Source organism: Populus euphratica, unplaced genomic scaffold (genome assembly GCF_000495115.2).
Source record: "Populus euphratica unplaced genomic scaffold, PopEup_1.0 scaffold76.1, whole genome shotgun sequence".
Lineage (NCBI taxonomy): Eukaryota > Viridiplantae > Streptophyta > Magnoliopsida > Malpighiales > Salicaceae > Populus > Populus euphratica.
This window is the reverse complement of record NW_011499890.1, coordinates 784,875-807,515: the sequence shown is the minus strand read 5'-3', so window position 1 is coordinate 807,515 and position 22,641 is coordinate 784,875. Positions and strand designations below refer to the sequence as shown.

The following is a 22,641-nucleotide window of genomic DNA, read 5'->3' as shown; positions in this document are numbered from 1 at the left end:
CGACTCATCACATTGATATTTTCATGAGTCTAAAATATCAGCGTTGCTCTCAGGAAAAATGACTGACCTTCCCTCTCTTCCTACAGGAATATACCTGAGTCTTGAGGACCCCACGCCTCTGTACTATTCATGTGCAAGGCCTGAATATAATTGCCAGTGCCATAGATTTGGCTTAGGCTGTATGCTTCCGAACGTCGGACCAAGAGTAGTGGTACTTTCTTGTGATAATTTTACGGGACAGGACCAGCACCCCGTACAATGAAATGGTTATTGGCTAAAATCCAATACTTGGTTTCGCGTCCTGGCTGTAACTTGACAGAGGCTTTGGAATTTGAAGCAGCTCGCTTGCAAGTTTCAAAACAGAAGCTTTTCTGCTTCGATACCTTGCCTCTTGAAATTATGACAAGGAATGGTAGCCTTTTATTGCTAAAAAAGAAAAAAAATCATTCATTTGTTTCTTCTTCTCTCCTTCATTATCGAAAGGAGTAACTTTCTTCCTGTTCTATGATCTACTTTATTCACATTCAAACAATAATAATCTAATTAATTGATGGGAGTGCCAATCTAGAGTGTTCTTTTTCCTTCTAAATAGGGTGTTTTGAAAACATTCTTGTACAAGAGAGATTATTTGGGCAGCAATGAGGATGCTGCTTTAACTCTCTATTGAGGAGATGCCCCTTACTGTGAGTGTTTGTACCAGATCCAAGATGTTTATGATACATTACAACAAAGGTAAATTTCTCTAATATTCAGCCTAAGGATTAAAAGACAAAGAAAAATAAAGTTTCGGGACTGAAAAGTAAACTCTTAAATCTACAGGGATTAAATATGAAAAATAAAAAATTCAATGACTAAAATGATTTTCATGCACCTAGCAGTGATACCATGGATTAATTAAATGGTGTAGTATACGGTGCAATTGAATCTTCCGGTAATCTTTTAAGAAATTGCATGTTATGTGATCTGTAAATAAATAAATTATTTTATTTGGTAATTACAATTGATATAATATGCGTGTGCTTGTGGGCGTGATTTTTTTTTTAATTGTAAAATTAGATACTTCAAGCTTTAGGTATAAAATAATGGATTTGTTTAAATTTCTTGAAGGTATATTATTGGGAATTTTCTTTTTCAACTAAACTTAAAAATTATATTTCCAGTAATCATATCTTAGAAGGATATCTTATAATCCCCATATTAAATGCCACCTTAAATAGGAAAGTGGCATAAATGGAGTAAGATGATAAGGAAGAAAAAAATACCTTGTTTGTCTTTGTATTTTGTACTGAAAAAGAAACTACGGATAAAAAAAATCTGTAATAAAATTGAGAATTTCTTTAAATAGCTTGTTTCTAAACTTATTTACCAAAATATGACATTTGCTTCACATCAACATTAAATAATATGAAATTAAGATTAAAATAATAAAAAAATAATTTCAATAAATGATGAAAGGGTTTGTGTAATGGATGTTTTTAATGTACTTGTTAAGAGTCATTTTATATTTCTAATCAATCACTGTGTTTCTTTTTTATATATAATTTATTGTAAATACTTAAAAATAATATCATACAAAGGAGAAATTATTTAATTTTTATTTAAATTTTTTATTTTAACTTCTTTTTAAAACGAATCAACAATAATGAGTCCTATAAAATACACTTAGATAATATTTAATGGTTGCCATAACGTCACTCCTTACTTTTTCCCATAATAAAAAAACACATTGAGAGTTCTAAGAGTAGGTGAAGATTCAATACGGAAAGTACTTTTGTAAAAAGTATTTTTTAAATATTTTTTATGTTTGTTAGAAAATTTAACCAATAAAAAATATTTTTTAATTAAAAAAATTAGTTTAGTTTTTAAAAAAATATTTTTTTATTTTGAACTTCAAATATTTTTTAAAAATTATAAAAAAAATAAAAAATTATATTATTTATTAATTATATTAAAATATAATCCTTATTCTTTTGTTTGTTATTTAATTTATTTGACATAATTTATAAAATTTTAATTATTATTATTTTTTTTAATTTTTTATCTATTAGATTTGATCTCTATAATTGTAATTATTATTTATTTTATTTAAAATAATTTATAAAATTAAATTTTTTAAAATTTCATTTTCATTTAAATTTTTAATTTGTAAAATTTATTACTTATTATTTTAATAAACTTCACAAAAATATTAATAAATTATTTTTTAAGTTATTATTTATAACATAATTAAATATTAAAAAGTATTTTTTATAATATTAATAAATATTAAAAATAATTTATTTTTCAAAAAAATTAACTTTTTTAAAAATATTTTTTAAGAAACAAAGGAGGCCTAGAAAGTAATAGGGAGTCTGCAACAAAAAGCCTTTTAAAGAAAAAAAAATCACTGGGTAAAATGATTTCAAGCATAAAACTTTGAATTTTTTTTAAATCATATAGACAGCTGTCATCAGTGAATATATATATATATATAAACTCTATTTTTGCGCACTCCCAAAACGGGGGCGAGAAGGTGACGGAGATTCAGTTACTGCAGAACAGGGAGGGAGGAGAACGCCACGTAATAGATATTCAAAATCCACGTAAGCGACCTTTTCACCTCCTTAGTTACCTCCTAACCGCATCAATCCCCTCCTCCCTATAAAAGAAGCCCAAATCAACGTGCCAGCTCTCTCTTTTTATCGGTTCTCTCTCTGTCTCTCTTTCAACCGCTCGCTCGCTGATACGAAAGAGATAAGCCCTCATTTTCCATCAGGTTCAGCTTCTCTCTCTTTCTTGCAATTTCAGATTTCGATTTCTCTGCTGAATTTGTTATCTCGAGTTCTGCCTAGAAATGGCGTCTGTCCAAGCCACTGCTATCTTGACATCCTCAGCTGTAACCAAGAATGGCAATACCATTGCCTGCTTGCCACTTGGATTTGTTAATTCAAGTGCTGCATGCAAGAAGGAGTTTTGCGCTCACTCTATAGCGTCAGGAGCCAGAGCTACTCTCACATTTGATCCACCAACAACAACTAACCGAAAGAAGCACACAGTCGATCCTTCTTCTCCTGACTTTCTTCCTCTTCCTTCTTTTGAACAGTGTTTTCCAAAGAGCACCAAAGAATACAGGTAATTTTTTCACAATCTACTACTTAAAGATATGGTCTTTTGCTTAGACGACGTGTCGTTGGTCATCCGAACTGGCTTTTGTCACTTCTTATTTGGTTTGATTTCAGGGAAGTTAAACATGAAGAATCCGGTCATTTACTAAAAGTTCCGTTCCGGCGAGTCCATTTGTCCGGCGATGAACCAGGTTTTGATAACTACGATACCAGTGGTCCTCAAAACATCAGTCCCCGCGTAGGTATGCAGCTTATGCAGCTTGTCTTGTCTATCTTTCAAGTTTCTGTTAATCACCTTCCTTACCTTTACTACTAATTTACTGAATTTTTTTGGCACTTAACAAATTTGGACTTTAGACAGCGGAAGAATCCAGAATCTGCTGTTTGGGAGGGCCAAAATGTTACATTTTTATTTTGGGGTGGCCATTAATTACATCAGAACTTACTTGAAAAGTCTCAATTTAGAAGGGGGATTTTGAACTTCATTTAAACTTGGCTCTGGCCCCCCTTTTGCTCCCTCTCATTTAGACTGGTTTTAATCTACTGTTGCTTGGGTTATGTTGTTTTCTAGTGCCAGCTTCTTCTTCTTTTTTTGTGTGTGTGTGTGTGTCTTGTCATGGTAGTTTTCCTGGGCAAGCAAGATTGACCTTTATCATCAACTCAATCAGCTAGTGTAAATGAATGATGTTGTATCTTCAGGACTTCCTAAGCTTCGTAAAGAATGGGTTGACAGGCGGGAGAAGCTAGGTACACCAAGGTACACTCAGATGTATTATGCGAAGCAGGGAATTATAACCGAGGAAATGCTGTACTGTGCTGCTCGTGAAAAGCTTGATCCGGAGTTTGTGAGGTCAGAGGTTGCACGTGGGAGGGCAATTATCCCTTCAAACAAGAAGCACTTGGAGCTGGAACCGATGATTGTTGGAAGAAATTTTTTGGTTAAAGTTAATGCAAATATTGGAAATTCTGCTGTTGCGAGCTCTATTGAGGAAGAAGTTTATAAGGTTCAATGGGCAACTATGTGGGGTGCTGATACTGTTATGGATCTTTCCACTGGTCGCCACATTCACGAGACCCGGGAGTGGATCTTACGTAACTCTGCTGTGCCAGTAGGTACTGTGCCTATCTATCAAGCACTTGAGAAAGTAAATGGAATTGCTGAAAATCTTAGTTGGGAAGTCTTCAGAGACACCCTGATTGAACAAGCCGAGCAGGGTGTAGATTATTTCACAATTCATGCTGGGGTTCTGCTGCGGTACATCCCTTTAACTGCAAAGCGCATGACAGGAATTGTTTCACGAGGAGGATCAATCCATGCGAAGTGGTGCTTAACTTATCACAAGGAGAACTTTGCCTATGAGCACTGGGATGATATTCTTGACATATGCAACCAATATGATGTGGCCCTGTCAATTGGCGATGGACTGAGGCCTGGTTCCATATATGATGCCAATGACACTGCCCAATTCGCAGAGCTTTTAACTCAAGGGGAACTGACTCGTAGAGCATGGGAAAAGGATGTACAGGTAATTAGTTTGCCAGTATATATATTAGAACCTCTAAGCCTCGTGTATTGTCTGCAACGGCGGAAATTTTTTTCGAAGTCTACACTTCATGTTTACTGGTTAAGTGGTACACTATTTAGTTTTCAAATCTTCTTGTGTACTTGGTGTAAATAATAGTGGCTTTGATGCTTTGAACTATCAAGCCAGAGATGACACTGATAGATGCCCAAGATTTTTATTTGTTTTTCCAGCCATGCTACACTCTGAAAGATTAAGTGCTTTCTTTTGATTTTAATATGTGACCTACATTTTCATGTGCTTTTTCAGGTTATGAATGAAGGGCCTGGACATATTCCAATGCACAAGATTCCTGAGAACATGCAAAAACAGCTAGAGTGGTGCAATGAAGCTCCTTTCTATACTCTTGGACCTCTAACAACTGACATTGCACCTGGATATGACCACATCACCTCTGCTATTGGCGCTGCCAATATTGGGGCTCTTGGCACTGCACTTCTCTGTTATGTCACACCAAAGGAGCACCTTGGACTGCCAAATAGAGATGATGTGAAGACTGGGGTTATAGCATACAAGATATCTGCTCATGCTGCTGATTTGGCAAAAGGTCACCCCCATGCTCAAGCCTGGGATGATGCTTTAAGCAAGGCTAGATTTGAGTTCCGATGGATGGATCAGTTTGCTCTATCATTGGACCCCATGACGGCCATGTCCTTCCATGATGAAACCCTCCCATCAGAAGGTGCAAAAGTGGCACATTTTTGCTCCATGTGTGGGCCTAAATTCTGCTCTATGAAGATAACAGAGGATATTCGAAAGTATGCAGAGGAGCATGGTTATGGTAGTGCGGAAGAAGCTGTGCAACATGGGATGGATGCCATGAGTGCTGAGTTCCTGGCTGCTAGGAAAACTATAAGCGGAGAACAACATGGTGAAGTTGGTGGAGAAATTTACCTGCCAGCAAGCTACATCAGTTCATCTGAGAGGTGAAGGTGAGTTTTTGTATAAATACTAAAAGGTGCATCAAAGTACAGGTAAAATATGTTTGAATCGCAAGTCTTCATTGTGAAATATAGTCAAAGTAAACAAAGTGCTTCTGTAATACGAGAACATACCCTCTATCCATGGGGGGAATGACTCCCCTCAGGCAATTGCTAGCAACGAATGCTGCACATGTGGCCAACCTGCGATCAAAATTCAATTGACATTTGCTGTAAACGGTCATGAATGCTACTAATTGAAGGACTATACTTGCATAAAACACGTTGTGTTTGAATATTGTTCATGCTTGTGCTGCTAATACATGGCCTGTCGATAATAACCTAGCCAGTTCCTTTACTCATAACTGCTCATACCTGGAATACGCAAACCTTTTTCACTAAGAAGTTACGGAATTTTCTTGCAGGAAGCATAAATATTGGGAGTTTCTCTAAACATCCTTGCAGTTCTGATGCATCCTAGCTTGTCAAGAACAGCAATGATTGGTCTTAGCTTTTAAGGAGGAGGTAAGTTGATGGTTTATTGTGTTTGGTAGCCTGGAGACATTTATGTTTGTTTTGCTCCATGTGTGTTGCAGTAATAAAATGCAGTTGTTACATTCTCCATTAAAGTTTCATCCTTGTATATTCTGTTAACGAAAGAAAGCACCAGGGGTGCCTGCGTCCTGCTTCAAAACTGGCCATCTGGCTAGAGGAGGCAGCTGGCCAGGCTGAGAAAGTCCCTTTGAACCTGAACAGGATAATGCCTGCGTAGGGAGTGTGCATTTTTTTCTGTCGTTTTTTTTTCTTGAACAGGGAGGCACCTTCCTTCCATGGCTCGGGCTAGCTGATCCATGTGTGCGGATTCATCATCAAGCCCAGGCTTATCACTTCGATGGGTTGCTAAGGGTAGCTATTTTCAATCTTCAACCAATAATATAAAAAATAAAAATTCTCCCAAGTTTCTACATGAATCAGTGACAAGATCCTTGAAAGTTACTCAAATATCATTGATTCGAAAATATAAGAGTAGATTTGATAACTAATGGAACTGTAATTTGGTTATTAGTCATGGCCTTCTCTCTCTCTCTCTCTCTCTCTCCCCCTGTAACGATTGGTAGAAAAACGTCTTGTACGTTTTTGCCCTCATAGAGAGGGCGAAAAGCAGCCCTCCTTAATGGTTTAAAACTTCGAATTGTATTTACCCTTTATTTCGTATTTAGCCTTTATTTCTTGTGAAGTATTATTAGATAGCAGCTATTTCCTCTCCTGTTATTATCGCACTCCATAATTTTATGGAATGACTAAACTAACTTTGTTGCCTTATCTTTTAAATAGAAAATTTTAAAATATTTAATATAGATAAAAATCTCTAAAATTAACATGAGAAATAATGTAAATAATAATTTAAAAATCGTACGCAAAATTTTATATTATCAGCCATTTACTTGACTTTAATGTTCTAATATATATGAATATTACATCCTAAAATAGAGGGATAAATAGTCATTTCATAATGATTTAGCTGTTTTAGAAAATATTAGATTTGTTATCTGCACCTCGGCCTGTTGCTAGAGTAAAAAAAATCTGTTCCTGGTTTAATTAACAATTTAAATAATACGAAAATAAAAATGTAAAAACAATAAATAAATGGGTAAAAAAACAATTAAAAAAAGTACAAGAAAAAACCTTGAGCCTTGTAAACTGAGATAAATTTTTTAAAATGTAAAACTTGCAACTTGTTATGTTTTTTATTTAAGTTTAATGAAGAAATTTAACTCTCAATCAATATAATTTTAAATAATAACTTTTTTGAAAAAATACTAATAAAAAAAACTTGCAAAAACCTAAAAAATAAAATAATAAAGAATCAAATTTGAGAGAAAAAACCTAAGATGAAATTTAAGAAAAAATAATTTTAAAAATAATTTTAAAAATAATTTCAAATAAAATGAATAGCAATTAGAAAAATAAATACTAAATTCAAAAAAATTAAGAAAATTATAGGGGGTGAAATTAAAAAATATTTATAATTTGATATATTATTTATAGATTAAAAAATAACAAGGATGAAATTAGAAAACATTATAAAGGGCAAACAAAATATAATAAAATAGTAAAAAATAAGAAAACAATAGCTTTAAAAAAACAAATAAACCTTCACAAATTTCTTAAACTTGGTCTAATTTCTAAAACTTACAGCTAGTAAATTTTAGACTTGGGTCTAATAAAAAAGCTCAATTATTAACACATAAAAAATAGCTTAAAAAAAACAAATAAACCTTCACAAATTTCTTAAACTTGGTCTAATTTCTAAAACTTACAGCTAGTAAATTTTAGACTTGGGTCTAATAAAAAAGCTCAATTATTAACACATTTAATTTTAAAAGATGAAGTTGTGAAAAAAAAAACTTACAAAATAAAAAAATAAAAACAAAAAAAAAGATAAAATTCAACAAAAAAAATGCAAGGAGGATGATTTTTTTGAAAAAAAAATAAAATGATCACAAAAAAAATTAAATAATAATTAATAAAATAAGAAACAGATTTGAAAGATAAAAAATCATAGGAGTAAAACTAAAAAATATTTATAATTTGATAGATTATTTATAAATTAAAAAATAGTAGGTGAAATTGAAAAAGACTGTAGAGAGCTAACTCAGAAAAAATAAGAAAAAAACACCAAAAAAGAATAAAAAATTAGAAAACACCATTTAAAAAAAGAAAAAAAAGCATGCATACCTGGGTGAATTTTTTAAACCTAATTTAATCTTTAAAATCCACAATCCATTAAATTTTGGTCTCAAATTCAATTAAGAAATTCAATTCTTAACAAATTTAATTTTGAATGATAAAATTGATGAAAATATATTAATACAAAAATTCTACAAAAACAATAACAAATAAAATGAGGATACAATTTAACAGGAAAAAGTGCAAAAAGGATGGAATTTTAAAAGAATAATGAAAATGAGCATAAACAAAATGAGAACCAGACTTTAAATATTAAAACATCATAAAACATCATAAAGGTTAAAAGTGAAAAATATTTATAATTTGATAGACTATTTATAGATTAAAAAATATCAAAGAGTTAAATTGAAAAAAAAAATATATCATAGGAGGTAACTCAACATAAAGCAAACAACAAAACAAAACAAAAAACAAAGAAGTAAAAAAAATAAGAAAACATTGTCTTAAAAAAAACTTCGACAAAGTTGAACCAGGGCTGAAACTAGGTTGTGTTAAAGAAAAAATAGAGAAAGTTAAAACCTAGGGTGACTCGGTTAACCTGGTAAGACCCGGTTAAAAACCTAGCTGTAACCTGTTAACTTTTATTTTTTTAACTAAAATGATGTTGTTTTGATTTAAAAAAAAAATCATAATTGACTTGGCCAACCTAATGACCTAGTCAAAACCCAAAACTTGCGCCTTGGGCCAAGTCAATCACCAGGTCGAGTTTAAAAACTCTAGGACAAACCTTCTAAATTTGACTAATCTTTAAAAGTTGTAACTCGTGGAATTATTGGACCTGGATTAAATCAAGAAGCTTAATTATTAATCAATTTAATTTTGAAGGATGAAGCCAATGAAAAAATATTATTAAAAAAATATTCCAAAGAAAGAAACGAGAAAAAAAATCCAAGGGTAATGAAATTTAAAAAAAGAGAATAATTTTAAAAATGAAGACAAATAAAATAAATAGTACTTAAAAAATAAGAATCAAATATGAAAAATTAAAAAATATCAAGAGGTAAAATTAAAAAATATATGTATTTTCATGAATCATTGAGGGATTAAAAACTGACACGGGGTGAAATTAAAAGATAATGATAGGCAAACCGAAAAAAAACATCACCTTAAAAAAAAAAAAAACTAGTGTACTCAGGCAAATCCTATAAACCTAGTCTCAAATATAAAACTCTTACTCATAAAATTTTGGTTTTGAGCTCAATCTAGAAGTCAATGAAGTTAATAGAAAAATATCAATAAAAAAAATTACAAAAGCAAAAGAACAAGGCTTAAATTTGAAAGATTAAAAAAATTATAAGTGGTAAAATTTTAAAATATTTATAATTTAAAAGATTATTTATAAATTAAAAAATAGTAGGGGAATGAAATTAAAAAGTATTTATAATTTTATAGTTTATTTAAAAAATTAATGATAAAAAAAATATATAGATCAAATGTAAAGGAAAAAACAATTGCAAGGGCTATTCTGAAATTTTGCAGAGATGGTAAAAATTCAAGAAGAGGAGAAAAATGAGTAAAAAAAAAAACTACATTTGACACAAAATTCAAGGTAGATGATGGTGTCTTTAGATTGAACCCCTGTTACTGCGAGCCCGTTTAGCTCTGTGGCTGCGGCTACGACTGTGTTTTTATTTAAAACACAATTGCAGCTGTTTAGTTAGAAAAAATGAAGGTATACTATTCACTGGATCCCATATCTTTCAACGCAGAATTTAAAAAGTAAGAATTATTTGTTTTTTTCACTGTTTACGCAATTGCACTATTTATTGAATAGTACAATTACATGAACAGTGTAAGAGAATTGCATTGTTCACTTACAAATAGTAAACAATGCAATTCTCTTGCACTGTTCACTGTGTGGATACTCTCTCTCCCCCCCCCTCTCTCTCTCTCCAAAACACCTATTTTTTTCAAACCAACTTTAATTAAAAGTACTTTTTATAAAATAATTTTTTTTAAACCACAACCATAACCACTATCATAATACCAAACACACTTTACATCATCGAAGGGAGGTTTTTTCTGGCAATCTTGCAATAAGAAAATTCAATACTACATATATTAAAGTGAAGAAGATTTATTACATACAATTATTTATAACCGAAGAAGATTTATTACATACAATTATTTATTTATTTTATAAAAATTAATTTAAAATATATAATTAAATTTTAATAATGATAGAAAGAAAAAAATAAAAATGCACAATGTTGGATGCTTTAAGATTTGATGTAGAGGTCGTTTGAAAATGCAATCGGTTATTTATTAAAGTATTTTTTTATTTAAAAATATATTAAAATAATAATTTTTTATATTAAAATAATACAAAATATAAATAAAATTTAATTTTTTAAAGGGTCCCATTCCAAACACGCTACCAATCAGCGCCTCAGTTAGGTGGACCTGCATCACTGAGCATGACGAAAAAATCATTAGCCACTGCCGAAGTAGTGCTCTTTTATTTTCTTATCTTTTCGTGCTCCTTCCTCCCTTTAGCAGCAACAACCACCAGCAAGGAAAAATCTCATGGCTTCCTCGAAGTCTTACGATCTCGAGATCACTATAATCTCAGCTAAACACCTCAAAAACGTTAATTGGCGAAACGGCGATCTCAAACCATACGCAACCTTCTATCTCGACAACTCGGACCACCGACTCGCAACTCACGCTGACGACTCACTCTCAACTCGCCCAGTCTGGAACGAACGATTTACTCTCCCCATAACTCGCCAGATCTACGATTCAGTCCTCACCCTCGAGATCTTCCACTCCAAGCCATCGGAAACCCCCCAACCTCTCGTAGGCACCGTGAAATTCCCACTGAGTAATCTCATCGCCTCGGATGAGTCGCTGTCCTGCGAAGTCCGCACGCTCGAGCTCCTGCGTCCCTCTGGTCGTCCACAGGGTAAAGTCCGGGTGAAACTAGAGGTGAAAGAACGGCCTTTGCCTCCGCCAGTGCAGGATTACCATACTGCCCCTAATTACAGTCATTATTACAACCCTGCCCCTGCCCCTCCTCCTCCCCCCGCACCTCCTGCACGTGACTACAGGGAATACGCTCCATCTCCATACGGCTTCGCCGATCCGTACGGTTACTACCCTGCCTATTATCCTCCACAACCACCCCGACCTCTCTACAATCGAGCATCCAGTTACAGCTTGCCAGGTGGGCCTTCTGCTCCAGTTGATCTATCTGCCCAATCATCACCATCGCCCTACGATCACAAGCCGCCGCCGCCGGGATTGTTCCAAAAGACGTCCAATTATGGTGTGCCAAGTGGACCGTCGGCTCCCGTCGATTATTCACATGGGAAAGGTAGTGGGTCCCTTATCAGTGGGGCAATGGGAGGGTTAAGTTTGGAAGAAGGGAGTAACTACGAGAAAGAGAAAGCTGCTACTGATAAGGAGAGTCACAGCTACCATGATTATCGTCGCGAATATTGAAGGAATAGATAGACTGTGTGCGTGTGTGAAGTTATATTTGAGCTTTTTATACTCGCATTGTGGCTTTGACTGATGGATATACTTTTGTATGTACATGCACAAAATTATCATAACTGCTATATGCTGAACTCAGTCTTTCGTTGTGCTTCAATTATTTCTTATCTAGTGTGTCTGTTTCTCTTACTTTTGTAATGGATGTTTGGTTCTATGCTTGCTTCTTTGTTTGAAGTCTTAATTTGAATTAGCTAGCTTATACACGTGGGTACTCCATTGATTGTTTGCTGGAGTATAAATAGTGAATGATTAGAGTATGATGGGGGAACTTAAGATTATCATTTGCTTATTCTGTTGTCAGCTTTTTGACCTCTTTGTTTGTTTGGTGTTCAAGTTTCCTTCATGATTTCTACCTTGTCGCGTTTTTTAAGACGATTTCGTGTGAGATGCTTGTTGGTGTGCTGAGCTCGGTGGGAGTATAGATTACATTGAATGGCAATGACTTGAGATTATCATTTACTTATTTATGTGTGGACTGTGGAGTTTATCGGTGTGGACTAAATTGATGTGGCTTTGTGATATACACGCCGCACAATATGTTAATATGGCTGTGTGATATGGGATTAAGGGGTGTTTGAGAGTGAGGTAATTTTGGCCAATCTTTGCAGTAGCGCTGCAATTTCAAACGGGGGGCGAAATTGATAAGTTAAACCATCTCTACTGTACAAAGAAGACGGATTGTTGTGAATTGGCAATTGGTGACACTCTTCTGCCTGCAGGCCTTAGCTTTGCATCTATTGCTCGGAACCTTTCATCTTATGGAGTAGTCAGAAGCTAATGGTTATAGGATTTGTGAGACTAACAAACAAAGCCTAAGTGTTTTTCGTAGGCGATTTAGTGAGGTTCTGCATGCTGAAGATACCTGCGAGCAGCTGGAGAAAGCTGTGAATGTAACCTGTGGGGAGTTGAAGATGCTGGAGCCCAGACAAGGTGTGTTCCAGGAATAATGTTGATTAGAATGTTTTAACTTGTAAGTTGTGGTGTTTTCTTGTATTAAAAGAAAACAAGACGTGGAGCACAGGTATCGAGTACCCTTTCATGCTTCGGGGTGGATACTTGGATGCATCGCTTCTCTTAGAAGAGCATATGGTAAAAGCCTATTAATGAATAATCCAGTCAAGCCTAGAATGTTGAGCTGGTGCGCTCAAGGCTTATCTCCTATTTCCTCTACGTGTAAACCTTTGCTTTTAAACTAGTCCATAAATTTCGAAAACCACCTTCTAGCTTTCTTTATTCTTTATTATATAAGATTAATTTGTATAGATATCATCATCTACATCCAGAAAAAAACTTATAGAATTTGGGAAGATGTTTTGATTGATAAAAAAAGGATATACCTCAACCAATTTGCCTTTAAACACGACCGTACATGACCTTGAAATCACGGTGAATAATTAGCTAGAGTTGCAGGTCAGAAATTCATAATAGAGTCCGACCACAGCAACCAACAATTGAAATGATTATCTTCATGCATAAATTATCTGATATAAAAGATTATATTTCTGGCTTGAGTGTTTCAAACTTCTAGATAGTTATATAATTATTAATTTTTAGATTTTATAAAATTAATTAAATTACTTGTAAGCTGATCCAAATATATATATATATTTTTCTTCGAGCAAGGCGTGGTTGCTGCTTGATTTTACTCTTTGCTAAGAGATGGGCCCAGGTCTAATAGCAGAAATTAGCTTCCGGTTGTAGCTCGTTATAATTTTTTTTAGCTTAAAATTAATAATTTTTAGCATTTGTGATTGTTTTATATATTAAAAATAAATAAGAATATATATTATTTTAATATATACTAAAGAAAAAAATAAAGTAAAAAATAATATTTACCAAATGTTATTGAAAAGCGAAGAAGAGAGGGAAATATAAGGGTAGTGGTAGAATGTGTTACTTGCCTTTCATCGTAGCTTTCAGATTTTCATAATCGGTATCAATGATAGCATTCTGCCACTAAGAACAAGTGCTATTGCTTGAATGAAGCTGATATATTTCATTATCTTGATGCTTTATTATAGTTTTATTCTTTATTAAAGCATTTTCTAACCCAGACAACAGGTAAAATGTGTTCCTTGCCTTATCTCTTTTCTTTTTTTTTTTAGATTAACCTGGGTGTCCGGGCCAGCTTGCGCGCACCACGACTAATCCCACGGGCCCTGAAGTTAACGACCATGTAAGCCTCCAGTGGCCATCATATGAGCAACCAAGAACTCGAACCTGAGAACACAGAGGGAGCAAACCTCTTGATCCCAAGTCCTTACCATTTGGCCACTAGCTAGATGGGTTTTTTTATTTTTTTTTCATAGCAAGAGTGCTATAGAAAAGTGAAGGACTATTCTAAAAACCATTTTAATTTTAATTTGAAATAGAAAAGTATTGTGAATATGCCATTTCAGGTATGGAAAAGCCATAAGTTTCGAATTATTTTTGGTGAGAACGGGAGAGAAAGTATTTTTAATTCTGGCTCCTGTTGCACTGTCGTCGTAGCTGAAACGAAAACGCGCCAGGTTATCCGTGATGTCCCCTGAACATGTCCGCTTTGCTTTCTCCCAGATAGATATTTATTCGAGTGAGATTGAATTAAATTGTGAGAAACTTGTTCTTGATGATCAGACATGGACAACATTATCTATTGTCTTCAAGCCTCCACATAATTCGTTTACTGGAATCATGACATTATTGTTTTAACTGCTGCACTTCAAGAGAAAGATAAGAGTACTGTTGCCTGGCATGACCAGCGTAATGCAGCTTCCATTATTGATCTTGATGGAGCTGATGATATTTTGTTTGCTATTGTGCTCAATGTTCCGGTTAGATTGTATGCTGGGCTTTGGAAGAGTAGGCGTTGGATCACTCGGATAGTGATCTTTCTAAGTCTGGTCTCTTCGAAGATACTGAAGAGGTCAGGGGACTTTCGGATTTTTTTTCAAGTCATGGCAGGGAGTTTTTGCTTGTCATGAACAAGAAAGAGTGAATCCCTTTTACTTTTAAGTTTTGGGTTGCGGTAGAAGTAGAAGCTTTGAATGTCTATAATTGTATAGCAGTCTTTATCTTGTAATTAGAAGAGAGCTTTGAAGTATTTAGCAGTTTCTATGCATTGGCTTTAAAGGATCTGGGGTTGAATGAAATAGCTCATTTTGGAAATGAAGCCTTAACCGTTGCAGGTTTGACTCTGCTGCTCGCAGAACTTTTCTGGTTCGTGCTGTGGTGTCTTAACACAAAGCAATTTATGCCCGAAATACAACTGATCCAAATTGTCATACTGTCTGCATTTGGAATTTGATACCAATCTTTCCCTGTCGATTTCTACTATTCACGATTTTTATAGATTTTTTCTCAGAAGTTTTCTTGAGCAATCATATTAGTTGATTTTTCGTTTTGTTTGCTGGATTCAAGTAGTTGAAATATGCGAGCGCGTTAATGTTCCTTCAAAACAATGTAATTACTCTGCAGTCAAACATTCATTTCCCAGTCAAGTATTTCACGTCAATATTTCATCCTGTGTTGCTAAATGTGTTTTTTGCTCATGGCCTCAGTCTAGGAACCTTGTTATCATTCAGACACTGTAACCATAGGTTTTGCTTATATCATCTGCCAGAACAAGGGCCAGTTGAGGTAGTATCATTTGAATGCTTTTGCTAGTGACATTTTTCTATGAGAAAAGTTACCATTTGCAGTCGCAAGATCAAAACAAGTAGTGACTGCAGAAACGTTATTTTAACTTTACAGTTAAATTTGCCTCTCTGTAGATATGAAAATAAGTAGATATACTGTTGTCTCTGCATAATGCCATGGACTAAAAGAAAATCCGTCTTCGTTAAAGTTCAATCATAATGCATCTTTTGTCATGTTAATTGTTTGTATCTGTATGTTTTCTTACCCAATTTTTGTTTCAACGTACATGAAGGGTTTCCTTTCTTGATGCTTTCGTGTTTGGAAGTTTTTAGGCTGGTGGTATCTTGAAGCTGTAGCCGGATTTATAGCATTTTGGCATATTGTCATCACCTCCGATCGTGTATTTCGTTTTTAGCGGTCTCAAAATGAAGAACAGCATCTTGAATATGGAAAAGGCACTGCATTAAAAAGGCCAATCTCCAGTCAAAAGCTCTTATATATTTTATACATTCAAGATAAACCACCAAGCAAATTCTGCCGAAAGGTTGCCTTATCTAGAACCCCCTTCCGAAAGCAGAAGATTAAATTAAAATAACATGGACCGTTCACTTTAGAAAGTCTAAGGGGACCAAGGCCGCCATGAAAGAGCAAGTAAATTGATGCAATTCTGGTACGGCGTGTTGTCTTTAAAGACAAGTTTTCAAGGTCCTACTCCATGAATATTGCTCAGTAGTCATGCCTGTCCTGATGATGCTTTCACACGTAGACTTTGGGTTTCATTGTCCCCACTAAATATCAATATGTAGCCATCTTATATTTGTAATGTTGCAAGAAGAGTATCTTGCTTTTTCTATCACTAGATTCACCAGGCGCCTTTCATGAAGAGAATCGAATCTACATTATTGTTTATTCATTTAGAATGTGTGTAGGAGCTCAATTCCTGTACAGAAATGAACAAAGAGAAACTGATCATACCTGCCTACTACTACTTTTATTTATAAGACAGGTGCTAACGTCCTCAATGATCTTAAAGCCATCACTTTGCTGTATACTATAACATTTTAGAGTCTTTCTGCTTGCACGTCACAGGAATGGAGTTTACGACAGTGCAACCTGGACTCCTAGAGCGGTGAACCCTTTGATCAGAACCTGCAAGAATCAAGTTAGATTTTCGGCTATTTGAATGCTTCGCAAGGTTCCTTTCACATTCAGTTTCTTTCGATTGAAGTAAGAGTTTCCCAGGCAATCATGCCTTTCTTTCTCAACCGATAACCTTTCCAGCAACTTTTCTTACTCCTCAAAAGGCTCAAAACAATGACCTTTTTCATTCTGTTCTAGTGTTTTCTTGTTTTATATTATTATCATTTTTTCACTCTCTTACCTTCATTTTCCATATTTAAACATCATCCCTCCTACCACTACTTCCAATCCAGGGGGGAGTACATTTTCTTCTTCTGTGTTAAACTGTCACAAAAATCCTGTAATCATGTCAACAAGGATTAATCAAGTGAAATACAAACCTACTGGTACCAACAGAACACAATATCCATCAACTAGAGACACAGGTTCTGGGAATAGATGGCCTGGTCGAACTTGTGGGTTCAGGCTCCTGAAAAGATCAATAGTGTCACCAGTGAAATTTCTCAAGCATTTTGGCGGGAAGGTAGCAAAAGCTGCGTGTTTAGGGAGGCGATCTTCACCTGGAGTTTCTTCTTCAGGAAGATCAAAACCATCTGTAGCTCCTAGTGATACTCACATAGCTGAAGCCATAGAAGATTGCATTGACTTCATTAACTCTTCTTCTCTGCCGAGGTCAAATTCTGTTTCTGCAAATCCTAGTTAAATTATTGTTGCAGCATCAGTTATATTGTCTTAAATTTTCTTGTTGGAACCCTTTAGGAAAATGAGAAGAGAATAACTTTGCTATGGAAAAAAGTACTGCAAGAATCTCAGTCCACAACTCAACTAAAAATCAATCCTGTCATAACTAGTTGGATGTAGCTGCATGAATTTACGTTCTCCGTTCAGCCAGGCATTAACAGAGAAAACAGTTTTAACGATGCGCCAATTTACATTCTTCATTTAACTTTATGACAAGCAGATTATTGCCATAAGATCAGGTTATCGGTATCACGGGAGAGAAGTAAACAATTGTCACAAGGTTTGCATATCCATGCCTTCCCTAACCAAGCCCCGTCATGCAGTAAGATTGATAAACAAGCTAGTGTAAAGGTAAACATGGAAGTAAAGGTGATCGCGTGTGAGGAATGATTGGTCAACATGTACAAATTTTTTATTTTTCCTCGGAGGATGGGGTAGCTAAACCAATAGACAGCAGTTACTATAAAGAGTTTGAGCCTTGAGGTATAACACAACCAGAAAAAAAGGTTCTCTGTTCAGAGAGCAGTTGTTGATTGGAATGCTGAGTTTAATAGGGCTAAAGTCAACATCCAGGAACACACTTTCTACTTCCAAGTTGCATGTGCGTGTGTATTTCATCTGGGAGAGAGGAATCATAGGCTGCGTTTAGACAACCTCCGTTCTTCTAGTTTGGTTCAAGATATTAATATCACTGCGGAAGTTAGAGTAAGATAATCAAGTGGCAGGCAATGAACTAACTTTAGTAAATCTGCAGGTATTGAGCTTTTCAGAAAGTTGATTGTTCAGTTAATCCAATTTTCCTTTCCTTGGTTAAGTCATTTCCGGAGTCTGTTTGTGGCAGATTTTGTATTGTATTTGGCCTTTAGCAAATATGTGCTCCTTCATCAGTTTGTTTGGAATGAATCATTTCGTCCCACGAAATAGAAAAGGTTCTTATAAGGATGCAAAATGCACCACCATATTCAGTTTCAACTTCAACAATGACAGATTCTTCGCTAAACTAGTATCAAGTTGTTTAAATCAATATCATGGATATCAAGCCTATGAAAATCCAAGACTTAATTTGCAATGAGCAAGCCAAAATATTTGAATTGGAGAACCACATATGAAGTAATAGTGAATTATTTTCTATTAATTCTAATAAAAAAAAATCTGCAGCAAGAATCACTACCTGCTAAACGAAGGACATACAAAATGAATTTAGAAGAGCTTGATTTCATATCTTGACAATTTCTGTTTGTTTCTAATGAAGCTTTACTTGTGGAATCTAGAGCAAGCATAACCAGTAAAAAGACGCAAAACATGATAGGTTTGCGGATGGATGTTGAACTGCTCTCTCCCCTGCCTTCACTTCATTGAAAGTGACGATGCTGTTGTTTCTGGTAAAGTGTGGATGCTTGTAGATAGGTTATTCTCATTGCTACTGCAAAAAAGTAAGAAAATACATGATTTGTATAATGCAAGTGGCAGATGGTACGTGCTAGCTTTGGCATCGGATTAGTGGCATAAAATTGTAGAACTGCTGCAATCAAGTGGTTTGGTGTATGGTGGTGGTGGTGGTGAATAGTTGATGGGGATGGTGCTGGTAGCAGAGGTTGAGAGGATGGCTAGGTTGTGGTTGTGGGTTTGGGCTAAAATGATCCTGGAAGGCATTGGTAAACCAGAAAGGAACTAATTTCTGCAGTATTTGGTAGACAGTGGCGAAGCTGTGATGGAAGAGGAGTCATGGAGACCCCAATCCTATCCAGGGGACGCCAATTATGTAGTAATGCTCTCATGTCAAAGAGTTGAAGTTTCTAATTACTTTCTTGAAGTAATGCTGTTGAGACGTTGCTTTAATCTTCTTCATTTATCAGGTTATTAGCAATGGTTCTGGCTGCAGCAATTACTTGTTCGTAAATTTCAGTTTCATGTGTTGGGGTTAAAATAGTTTCAGTTCATTGGATTTTCTATATTGCATTAACCAATAAATTAATTCATACAGTTACAAGTAACAATAATGAATTCATAACTCTTCGACATGGAAGAGAAGGGACCAAAAAGAGTAAGCAGCCTACAAGAGATAGAAACACAAGAGTTCAAGAATCATCAAATGCAGACAGATTAAGATTAACAGACAAATTTAATCTTTCTTGGCAAACAGCCCACCAAAGCCACCATTCTTCTTCTTCTTCTGAGGCACAGCAACAGAGTTCCTGCGGCCACTGGTGGTGCCACCGCTGTTCTTCTCCTCCACTTTCTTGAGGATGGGGTCAGTCTCATAGAACTGATCTTCCTTTTGCATACTCCCAAGAATCCAATCAAGAAGCCCCTTCTCCTCTTTGCTTCCTCCTGCTGCAGTGGCTGCATACACCCTAACAGAAGGAGAAGCAAAGCCAATGGGAAGAGAAGCCATTATCTTATCTACCAGGAGCACGTACCTCCCTGTTTTGCTCTTGATTTCTCAAAAATGTGGGAGCAAAGATAGTAGCGAAACTAAGATGTTGTATGGCTACTACGGTAATAGATTTTTCTTGCCCACTGGGGTAGTGAATCCTGAGCCGTTGATGGGAATGGGGAGTCGTGGGAAGTGGTTCCTGCACGAGCTCCCCACAAGTGGCTTATCCTCAACCTCTTTCCATAGGCGTGCGATTTTCTCTCAGAGACAGAAAAAATGGAAGATGAGAAAAAATAGGAGATATGGATACAGATTTGACACGTGGCAGAATGGTATTCCATCATTAATCTGCCACGTCACTTGATATTTCCCATCGTGATTGCAATCTTATCATTTAAATGACGCTTTAATAATGTTTAATTTCTCCAAACTTGATGTAATTATCATAATCCTCCTGAGAATGTTGTTGGAACACTCATAAGGATTCTCAATATATGCTATTTTACTATTCATTTTAAAATCATTTAGATCCTGTGATTAGTAAAATAGGATTAAGAGGCTGGGCCGCGTAAGCCCCGGAGGATACCATCTTGCCTTGAGGGAGAAATCAACGCAGGATCCAAAGAGAGTGTAACAAAGGCTCGGCCTGTTTGCTAGGATTGCTCTTATTAGAATAGACTGATGGGTCAGTGATGATTCAATGTATTTTTTTTGAAATATTTTGGATTGTAATTAAGGTTTTTTTTAATGTATTTTATTAAAAAATAAATTAAAATAATATATTTTTTATTTTTTAAAATTTATTTTTAACATTATCAATATATTTTGATACCAAGCATATCACATGATAACATGTTACTTTGTCGGTATTATGATATGCTTGTTACCAGGCATACGACAACTAGCAATTTAGTTATCGATTCAATATTGAGTTTTGAAACTAGTCTGATAAATTAACTTAGATTTTGGCTAATTTTAAGTTGGAATTAGGTTGAATTTATAAAAATAAAATAAAATGTAGGATAACCTAGAGATCTACTTGATTGAGTTAACCCGATAAGATCCGGTTAAAACTCGGTTGTAATCTATTAATTTTTTTATTAAAATGATATTATTTAATTTTTTTAAAAAAAAATTAATTGATAAAAATTCAAATCTTAAACCAGATTAGATTTAAAAACTATCATCTAATAAGCAGTGAAAGAGGAAAACAGATCACATGTCGATATATTTATGACTAATTGAGTGGAGATCGTTCAAAGTTGTCGTCGAACCCATTTTTCTATCGACAATAAAATAGCCAATGCCATGCGGTCGCACAAGTTACTGTGTGAATGAGCGGGTTATCTAACTCTGACTTGGGATGGCTTCTTAACTCAAGATACACGAACTACTTTACTTTGCTTGCGTTTACTTCTTAACATATCTTATTTGGTCAAGTAAGACGCTCATTTATTTTTATTATTATCATTTCTACGTGGGGGATTAATGCAACTGTTTATTATTTACTGGGATGAAAAGTTTAAATATTTATAAATACACTCATAAGGATTCTCAATATATGCTATTTTACTATTCATTTTAAAATCATTTAGATCCTGTGATTAGTAAAATAGCATTGAGAAAATTCACAAATTCTGTGATAAAAATCACTAAGAGGCTGGGCCGCGTAAGCCCCGGAGGATACCATCTTGCCTTGAGGGAGAAATCAACGCAGGATCCAAAGAGAGTGTAACAAAGGCTCGGCCTGTTTGCTAGGATTGCTCTTATTAGAATAGACTGATGGGTCAGTGATGATTCAATGTATTTTTTTTGAAATATTTTGGATTGTAATTAAGGTTTTTTTTAATGTATTTTATTAAAAAATAAATTAAAATAATATATTTTTTATTTTTTAAAATTTATTTTTAACATTATCAATATATTTTGATACCAAGCATATCACATGATAACATGTTACTTTGTCGGTATTATGATATGCTTGTTACCAGGCATACGACAACTAGCAATTTAGTTATCGATTCAATATTGAGTTTTGAAACTAGTCTGATAAATTAACTTAGATTTTGGCTAATTTTAAGTTGGAATTAGGTTGAATTTATAAAAATAAAATAAAATGTAGGATAACCTAGAGATCTACTTGATTGAGTTAACCCGATAAGATCCGGTTAAAACTCGGTTGTAATCTATTAATTTTTTTATTAAAATGATATTATTTAATTTTTTTAAAAAAAAATTAATTGATAAAAATTCAAATCTTAAACCAGATTAGATTTAAAAACTATCATCTAATAAGCAGTGAAAGAGGAAAACAGATCACATGTCGATATATTTATGACTAATTGAGTGGAGATCGTTCAAAGTTGTCGTCGAACCCATTTTTCTATCGACAATAAAATAGCCAATGCCATGCGGTCGCACAAGTTACTGTGTGAATGAGCGGGTTATCTAACTCTGACTTGGGATGGCTTCTTAACTCAAGATACACGAACTACTTTACTTTGCTTGCGTTTACTTCTTAACATATCTTATTTGGTCAAGTAAGACGCTCATTTATTTTTATTTTTATTATTATTATTTCTACGTGGGGGATTAATGCAACGGTTTATTATTTATTGGGATGAAAAGTTTAAATATTTATAAATTATTTTATGAGCTAAGATTCGTGATTTAAGAGAGGAATAAAAATACTATTATGATAGGTATTATTACACAAATATCATTACTTAATTATTATATAATATTAGATTTAAACAAGATTATTCCAATAAAGCAGAATTATGAGATACAAAATAGTATGTTTAAGACAGGGGCGGAGCTGAAATTATATAATAGAAAGGGTTAAAATTCAAGATATAATTTATTATTAAAAAAATTATTTATTTAAAATAAAAATATATTATATTATT

At 34.3% G+C, this 22,641-nt stretch overlaps 3 protein-coding genes across 4 annotated transcripts; 2 read left to right on the top strand and 1 right to left on the bottom strand.

Moving 5' to 3' along the window:
- The first annotated feature begins 2,578 nt into the window (after window positions 1-2,578).
- LOC105131072 (phosphomethylpyrimidine synthase, chloroplastic-like) lies at window positions 2,579-6,655 on the top strand. Of its 2 annotated transcripts, XR_843352.1 has the most exons (7): window positions 2,579-2,755; window positions 2,832-3,111; window positions 3,219-3,346; window positions 3,804-4,630; window positions 4,937-5,619; window positions 6,033-6,132; window positions 6,278-6,655. XR_843352.1 is itself a non-coding variant. In XM_011033845.1 (6 exons), exons 2-5 carry the CDS (start codon window positions 2,834-2,836, stop codon window positions 5,615-5,617), a joined length of 1,914 nt encoding a protein of 637 aa, XP_011032147.1. In that variant the 5' UTR covers window positions 2,579-2,755; window positions 2,832-2,833; the 3' UTR covers window positions 5,618-5,619; window positions 6,033-6,233. The 2 variants fall into 2 exon arrangements, 1 of the variants encoding a protein (XP_011032147.1); XM_011033845.1 differs by lacking the exon at window positions 6,278-6,655 and having other exon boundaries at window positions 6,033-6,233.
- Window positions 6,656-10,782: 4,127 nt separating this feature from the next.
- On the top strand, window positions 10,783-12,050 carry LOC105131071 (Calcium-dependent lipid-binding (CaLB domain) family protein). Its single transcript, XM_011033844.1, has one exon. The coding sequence runs from the start codon at window positions 10,885-10,887 to the stop codon at window positions 11,800-11,802; it is 918 nt and encodes a 305-aa protein (XP_011032146.1). The 5' UTR covers window positions 10,783-10,884; the 3' UTR covers window positions 11,803-12,050.
- Window positions 12,051-19,309: 7,259 nt separating this feature from the next.
- Window positions 19,310-20,010, bottom strand: LOC105131070 (uncharacterized). Its single transcript, XM_011033843.1, has one exon. It carries the CDS (start codon window positions 19,748-19,750, stop codon window positions 19,478-19,480), a length of 273 nt encoding a protein of 90 aa, XP_011032145.1. The 5' UTR covers window positions 19,751-20,010; the 3' UTR covers window positions 19,310-19,477.
- Window positions 20,011-22,641: the final 2,631 nt, after the last annotated feature.